This window comes from Panicum virgatum, chromosome 8N (genome assembly GCF_016808335.1).
Source record: "Panicum virgatum strain AP13 chromosome 8N, P.virgatum_v5, whole genome shotgun sequence".
In the NCBI taxonomy this organism is placed as follows: domain Eukaryota; kingdom Viridiplantae; phylum Streptophyta; class Magnoliopsida; order Poales; family Poaceae; genus Panicum; species Panicum virgatum.
Window position 1 is genome coordinate 45,669,908 of NC_053152.1, and position 8,294 is coordinate 45,678,201.

The following is an 8,294-nucleotide window of genomic DNA, read 5'->3' on the forward strand; positions in this document are numbered from 1 at the left end:
AGAAAGAGGAAAGGAGGAAGTTGTAGAAGAAAACATAAAAAGACGACTGTACATACTGGCATATGTTGCAGTTTATTTGGATGGAGAACAAGCGACGACCAAAAAAATTGGTACAGTTTACAGTCTTCTAAAAAAGTAGAACAACGTAGTGCCCGGAAAAACTTGTGTTAGAGCGGAACTGTTGGAGTATGTAATCGGGCGTGATTGGTTATTTTCCCTGGCGAGCTAGGCTCGCATCAAAGAACCAGTCTCCCTCTTATTTGGTTGCATGGTTCGCTCCAACCAGGTCATAGGGAGATATTGTTTGGTTGCCCGCATGAATACATGTTGCGCAAGATAAAAAATTATTAAATAATCATTACCATAATACTTACTCTCTTCATCCCTAAATAACCATCGCCGTTGGTATACGTACCACATGTTTGACTTTATTTATAGAAAATGTGTGCAACAATTGTATCTCCAAATAAATCTTATTAAAAACTAGATTCAAATATTGTTCTAATGATACTAATTATGTACATAAATATTACTATTTTTAATATATATTTAGTCAAAGTTATTTATCGGGGAACAAAAATGACGGATATTTAGGGATAGATGAAGTATTTTGCAAGACTATATTTCAATAATCCTTCATTGATTTTATAATATATTCTTTAATATAAATTAATATCAGCTAATACATGCTGATTACGTTGAATGCAGAGCCAGGCTCTCGCATCGATACAGGCAGCCAAACAGGCTGGACCTGCAACCAGGGAGGCTTGCCGGGTGATTGATTTACGTTGCCAATGAACAACTCTCAAACAGTGAAAATTAATGAATAAAACAAATAAGTAAATAGAAGAAGGAAACAGACTTAGTTTTTCTTAAAAAAAAAAAAACTGGACGAGTGCTGCGTCGGGCACTAGTTAACGCCTAGTTGCTGCAAGCAACCACACGGCGACCAACCCAACGCCCTGCGTTGGGCAAGACTCTCGTCAGAGTGAGATATTTATTTATTCACTTGATTATTTATCTTACAACAGCTCAAGACACACCTCAATTTTCAACGCACACCAATGCACGCGGTCATGTTGTGCATCTTTGTCCTCTTGGAAGCTCACTCCTGCAGTGACCCGACGGAAGAGCTACCAGAGCTGAGATTGCCGGCGACTGGACAGCCAGCCAAGCCGCAACAGCCGGCCAGGAGCTTGGATCATGCATTGAACACGGCACCGCAACCGGCGCCACAGCCTGAACCACAGCCGCCTGACTTGGAGTGGTCCTCGCCGCCGGCCTTTGTGCTGCTAGCGTTGAATATGATGCCAGCGCCGCACCCACCACCGCCGCAGCCAGAGCCGCAGCCTCCAGACATGTTGCTCTTGGAGCCCTCCATTACCATGACGCCACTACCGCAGCCTCCACCGCCACAGCCAGAGCCACAGCCGCCAGATTTGGCTTGGCCGGCTGCAGTACTAGAGTTGAATAGGGTTCCGCAGCCGCCACCTCCTCCGCAACCGCCACCACAGCCAGAACCACATCCACTGGACTTGGCATGGCTGGTCTTGGATCCTTCAGTAACCTTGGCACCGCAGCCTCCGCCGCCGCAGCCAGAGCCACAGCCCCCGGATTTGGCTTGTCCGGCAGCAGTGCTTGAGTTGAATAGGGCGCCGCAGCTGCCTCCTCCTCCACAACCACCACCGCAACCAGAACCACATCCGCTGGACTTGACATGGCTGACCTTGGAGCCTTCAGTGACCATGGCGCTGCAGCCTCCGCCACCACAACCAGAGCCACAGCCACCAGATTTGGCTTGGCCAGCCGTAGTGCTAGAGTTTAATAGGGTGCCGCAACCACCACCACAGCCAGAACCACAACCGCTAGACTTGGCATGGCTGGTCTTGGAGCCTTCAGTGACCATGGTGCCACAACCGCCACCGCAACCGGAACCACAGCCAGCTGACTTGGCCAGGCCTTGGCCAGCCGTAGCACTGGAGTTGACCAGGGTGCCACAGCCACTGCCTCCACAGCCGGAACCGCATCCACCAGACTTGATGTGGCTTGCCTTGGAGCCTTCAATGACCATGATATCCCTGTCCGTAGCTTTGGAGTTCAACAGAGTGCCACAGCCGCCTCCACTACCACAGCCGGAGCCACAGCCTCCCGACTTGGACCTGACCTGACCCTCACCAGTCATGGTGCTCGCTTTCAACAAGGTGCCACAGCCTCCCCCACCACCGCAGCCACTACCACATCCAGAACCACAGCCTCCAGTCTTGGCATTGGCCTTGTAATCTTCAACCACCATGGGTCCACAGTTTCCACCTCCACAGCCGCTCCCACAGCCAGCAGACTCAGCGTGGCCATCCTCACCACTTGCAACGGCTGCCGGGGAAGCACCAGAGCTAGCATGGTCAGTCTTGCAGCCTGCCGTGACCTTTTCACCACCCAACTCCGTGCTGCACGTGCCACATTGCACAGGGGCCACTGCCCCACTCCTAGCGTCAAGGGTATGTGTCTCTGAAACTATGGCTGTGTCAGATCCGGACACTACAGCCTTCTGAACCACTGGGCTACTGATGAGTTCCACACCTTCTTGGCAGTCGGCGTCCATGAACAGGAACGATATCGTTATCCATGGAAGTAAGAACTCATCCTCATTCACCTAAGAATCAACGACAGACATGGTTGTGTTAGCAGAAAGAAAGATAATTCAGGTTACCAAAATGATGCTACAAGTAGAAGTGTACCATGATCAACTGAGATTCGGTGTCCAGCAACGCCACAGCTTTGCCATATGGGTGCTCGGCACAGAACCTCACAGCGGTGACAGCCGAGGCATCCTCGGAGTGACACTTGCAGCACTTACGTTCATATTCGAGTTTCCTTCCTTGGTAGAGTTTTATCTGATTTTTCAAACAAGTACCAGAACTTTAAGTTTGCTACTTAAATATAAAGTGGTTATCACTGTGAATTGAGCTTGACTTAAGCTTACCAGTTGGTTGTCACCTTTGAGGTTGAGCATACTGCCATCAGTGCTACCGCTGATCGACAGGTTTGAATTTTTCAGCGTCCACTTATTTTCTCTGAATTCTGCTAGCTGAAGCTGCTGCTTTCGCGACTTCAGTACTCCAACCAATTCCCGCTTGCAAGCCATGGCATTCTTTACCTTATGCTCTCTGAGATATAGGTTAGTCATTACTCATTGGTCGCATTTACTTGCATGATTCAGGTTAGTAGTAAATTGACACACTGTTCTTTTAACAGGAAGATAATTTTTTTTATCCTGCTTCATCGGGTATTTGGATAAATAGAACTTGTGAGTTTCAACCGTTTTAGTCCCTATCACCAAGAACATTCTTATATTTTACAGTGTTCTATAATGAACAGAATTAACAGTAACTAAAGTCCTTTCAGACTCCTAATGATGAAATAACTTGTGAATCTGATCTGAATGAATAGTTAAAGATGTCTTTATGATCTGAACATCGGCTCCTGCTGCAACTACCAATTTGCAACTTTGCATACTTAACCTCCATTTGGAGATGTACTGAATAGACGGCAAAACCATATAAAAAAACTTTAAACATAAAGGAAAGCAGCTGTACTACTATGTGGCAGCAGTATAGTTCGGTCAGCATCAAATGTAATCTCTCCATACAGTTCTACAAATCTGTTAACCTTTGTGGAGAGAAAATTCATCCATCTTGCAATCCAAGAAAATTACCTTATCTGAAGACGGATAAGCTCGGTACCACAATCATACAAGAAACGAGTCCAGCTGCCCATCTTCTGATCCTTGATGGAATGTGGCAAAAGACAGGACTTGAGAGAGAAAGGTTCCGTCCTGACCATGCTAAACACCTTCTGGGCGCTATATGGGACAGTAGCAGAGGCTGCAACATGAAGACTAACAGGAGGGGAAGTGGCATGCCCACCATGAGCTTTCAGTTCAAACCACCTTTCAAAGGAGAGCTTAGAATCAGGCCCTGTAAGATGCTGCAGTGGGATAGAAACCTTCCCGATTGGTTCCGGTTTCTTAGATGCCTGATCAACCATTACTGTAAGGATGAGTTCTCCGGTAGGTTCACACTGCAAACTAGCTCCAGTCTTCCCTGTAGCTGTAGAAATATCCAACCTGCCACCATCACTGATAAACATATCTGATTGATTCTTGTTGAACCATACATACACATTTTCTTTTGGAACAGAAGATGGTAAATTCTTGATGTCCACAATTTGCAAATATAACTGCAAAAGAGGGAAATGTTCAAGTCCACTACTAATATATGGTAGAAACATCATGGCAGAAGAATTGGCTGTTTCAGATTTTATGAAATTATCATATCAACTATCAGTCCAGAAACAACTGCTTATAGTAGTTATATTAGTTACACATCATTTTGAATTGTACCATCAGATCAGACCTGTCTAGATATAATTATGTACCTTGTACTAACTGTCACTTGACGAAGAGAGTAGCATACCTCCACAAAAGTGATGTCCAGAACATTAAGATCCTTCTGGGCTTTGCAGATGTCAGATCCATTATCAACCTCAGTATTGAATATTTGAGGAGTGGATGTCACAGGAGACGGCATGTTGCCACGGTACATACATCCAGCCTTCCAGTATCTTGCACCAAAGATACTCTCAAACTGTTCCGTAGTCTCTGTAAATCCGACATCAAGCTTCTTCCCTTCAGATCTATCAGCGTCGGTGTCATCATGCTCCAGAACTTTGCCAAGAAGCTTCAACATATCTTTGCAGTAAGTAACATGATGCAACTGGTGAGTGTGCCACATGAGATCCACATCGTAGGTCGGTACATGGAATCGCTGCACTCCTTTATCTTGATTCATCTTGATGAGATATAGAAATCCCTTGTATCGAGCTAACGCTTCAACAAGAAAACGCTGGTCATGCATGGTTGGCGTTCCAACCTGCCAGAAAAAAAGAAAAAATTTCTGATATCCTGGATCATTAAAAAAAACAGTATGTCGTCTACAAAGTAAATGCTATTTCAGTTATCTGAAGTCGAAATTGAAATAGCAATTGTTAGGATTTATCGTGTAATCAGGAACACTAGTGCATAGCATATAGTGGAGTAAAGGTTGTTTAAATACCTGATAACAGAAAGAAGATTGTCTCTTAACAGCTGAAATTAAATCATAGGAAATTCCCTCTGTAGCTCCAGAGTTCACATCCATGGTGGTTTCAGGAGAACCTGTGTACTCTAACTCGAAGGGCTCCTCAGGATACAACTCTTTCCAAACTTTCTCTGACTGAATCTTTGATTTTGCTCCAATGGATGACTCAACATTGTCATTGTTCAGTATTCTGCCATATACTTTCTTGCAGTCCCTTATGTACTGAACCTGAAAGATGTGCAACATGACAATTACTTCACAGAGATTTCTGAATACAGTCATAATATAGTTATATAGCATAAGAAAATGCAGGTAGATGTCTGATGTGGTGTTCAGATCATTCCATCCAGTGGGAGTAACAGCATGAATCAAGGATGATTATCTTCGTAAAGATGCATACCGGGTTAAGGCGATGGCAGTGCCAGATCCACTCACAATCAAGAGGGGCAACCAAGGGTCCATCCACAACAGGAGCCTGAGTGTGCTTTGCAAGAAGGGGAAGCCAACAAGCTTTGTACCTAGCATAGCAGCAAAATAATACAAAGGGTCAACGAGTATACTTCTCAGGACATGAATCAGAGCAGAATTGCTCTGTTTCCCGGAGCAGCGGAGGAATTTCCTAGTTTAAAGAAAAATCGAATCACTAAACCATCAGTAATTCAGCATGACACTGACTTTTATGTGACTGCATTTTCAACTAAATATCTCCAGGTAAAGCCAAAACTATAACCAAGAGTGTTTGCAATTGGTCTCAGCTATCTTCTGAATTCTACCCCCCAAAAATTGAAGCCCAGGCACCTGCATTCCTGCAGCACTTCGTTATCTAACTAGCGATTTTCATCAAGATTGTTATTTTCCCAGAACAGAAGAAGAAATTTTGCAATCTAGATTCAGGTTTCATCATTTTCCATCCCATGATTCTCCCAGGGATTCATCTATTGATCATGATCCAGGCCCGACAAAGATGAATAGTTGACGACCTCGAGAAAAGCAAGAACCGTCCCTTGCGTTCTCCAACAGGCAACAGCCAAAAGCCAAGGGGAAGGAGAAATAATAAAAAAGAGGGAAAATTACTTCTCGCATCATCCGTACCTGCGTATGGCCCGGTTGAGCAGCGGGCCCTCGTAGAGCCACCGGCGGCGGTCCACCGCCGCGAGGAACTCCAGCTGCCGCAGCGCCGCCGCGACGAGGTCCGCGCCGACGGGCAACCCCTCCTGCGCCGCCGCCCACCGCGCCGCCTGCTCCCCGTCCATCTCCTACACCCGTCGCCGCCTGCGGAATCGATCACCACGAGGTCAACGGCAGGGTGGGTTATCGCTCGGCCGCGAACACGGCGGACAAACGGGTTCTTGGCTTATTTCCGGCGGCCGGAGTGATTGGTAGGCGGAGTCCTAGACGGACACGGTCTCCGTGCCGTGGACCCTTCGCCCTTGACTTTCAGGGTTCTTGACCCGTCAAGATTAGATTTTTTTTTCCTACGAAATATCACCCTAGACTTTATATTGTACTTGTCTCGAATTTGTGTTGTTGAGGCTGCGTTTAGTTTGTGAAAAAGTTTGCACATTAACTATCACATCAAATTTTCGGACACATGCATGAAGTATTAAATGCAGTTAAAAAATAACTAATTATATAGTTTAATTGATTGCCACGAGATGAATTTTTTAAGTCTAACTAATTCATGATTAAATATTAATTGCTAAATAACAACGAAACGTGCTACAGTACCCAAGTCTAAACTTTTTCACCAACTAAACACCCCTGAATCATCGAGATTATATTGTACTTGTCTCGAATTTGTGTTGTTGAATCATCGAGATTATAAGGTGGCAAAAGTGTGATAGAGACAGAATCAACAGCGAATTCAGAAAGGTCTCTCTGTTTTATTATTTCAGAAAGGTTTTCAGAGTAGTAGTCTGAATCGAAGAGATGAAAAAACTGAATCTGAGTTGAATCATCAGCTCAAATGGCAAAAGCGGGATAAAAACGGAATGGAAATCAGAAAAAAAAAACTAGAGTAGCAATCGGAATCGAAGGGATGCATAAACTGAATTGCTACTGCTAGTACTGCTAAGTGCATGCTAACTGAAAAGAGTGTGATGGGAGCAAGAACCTGAGAGACTGCAGCTGACGAGAGCTCGAACAGTGAGAGAGAGTGGCACCCCTGCTGCAGCTGTCAGTGGCCCTCCTATTTATACAGCCAGTAGGGGCATTGGACACGAAATGACATGGAATAGGAAAAAAAAGTCGTGGATTAATGAACTCAGAGTCTCAAACTGCATGGCTTTCTTTTCTTATCCACTGCGAGAAAAAAACAATGCCCATAGTGACAGAGCCGGATTAAAGCTTTGCGTGTAGATCAAAGGCCGATTTTCCAGCTGAAAGAAAGCCCTTTGCAGCTAAGAGCTAACTCCTTTTGGAACTGACTGAACTGCTCCTTGCAACACTGAAACCTCCAACAGAAAGCCGTGCTTGGTGGTGTCAGCTACTACCGGAATCTGGTGATCCGGGGCCGTTTCGCTAGCTTGCGCCGTGAAGCGAGCGGATGGGGGGTCATGGGGACACTGCAGTACAGCTTCCCGTCTCTTGTTTCAGTTCTTCGCTTGCTTGACGCCTTGAAACGGGGGGAAACGTCCTGTGGTGAGAGTTGGCGACGCTCATGAACTCCACTGGACTCCAGTGACAGTAGCTCGACGTTTTGTGTCGCTCAATTGGAATTGAGAATTCCTTCGAGCTTGCAAAAAGTTATACAAAAGAGTATAGTAGGAAAAAATTACACTTTGTTCAGAGATCTTAGAGGTGGGCTGGCTGTGCTGTTGTGCACTTTGTGCTTGCTTGCATTGACAGTATATCATTGTGACATGGAAGAGGCACTGTACTAGACAGCAACCACCTGCAGTACAGGAGGCCAGGGCAGAGTTTGTCCACCTTTCTATCTGTTTCCATCACATTATTGTGATAATACCGAGTTTCAGACTTAGTGTGAGGACAATTTCGTAGGGATTGGATACTTCAGTGATAGAGCCTCTTGATCTTTCTCCTTTTCTCTGGGTAACAAAACATGCGAGTAGCACTGTTCCTGTGACATCCATGATCGATCCGCTCCACCTAACTCTGTCCCTCCCTCGTCACAAAGCCCATCATCATCACTCATCAGGT

At 45.5% G+C, this 8,294-nt stretch overlaps 1 protein-coding gene across 1 annotated transcript; it reads right to left on the reverse strand.

Annotated features, from left to right (window-relative positions):
- Positions 1-978: 978 nt before the first annotated feature.
- On the reverse strand, positions 979-7,950 carry LOC120686760 (glycine-rich domain-containing protein 1-like). Its single transcript, XM_039968962.1, has 9 exons — positions 7,249-7,950; positions 6,228-6,407; positions 5,536-5,653; positions 5,112-5,363; positions 4,473-4,928; positions 3,713-4,236; positions 2,981-3,164; positions 2,736-2,891; positions 979-2,650 (listed from the first exon to the last, which is right to left on the reverse strand). The coding sequence occupies exons 2-9, from the start codon at positions 6,386-6,388 to the stop codon at positions 1,202-1,204; spliced, it is 3,300 nt and encodes a 1,099-aa protein (XP_039824896.1). The 5' UTR covers positions 6,389-6,407; positions 7,249-7,950; the 3' UTR covers positions 979-1,201.
- Between the last annotated feature and the right edge of the window lie 344 nt (positions 7,951-8,294).

Bases quoted from the DNA above. Each gene is read 5' to 3' on its own strand.
- LOC120686760 (XM_039968962.1), bottom strand. From the start codon at position 6,388: ATGGACGGGGAGCAGGCGGCGCGGTGGGCGGCGGCGCAGGAGGGGTTG. The intron at 5,654-6,227 runs GTACGGATGATG...CTGCTATGCTAG, and splicing joins CTCAACCGGGCCATACGCAG to GTACAAAGCTTGTTGGCTTC. The intron at 2,651-2,735 runs GTACACTTCTAC...GTTGATTCTTAG, and splicing joins CCGAATCTCAGTTGATCATG to GTGAATGAGGATGAGTTCTT.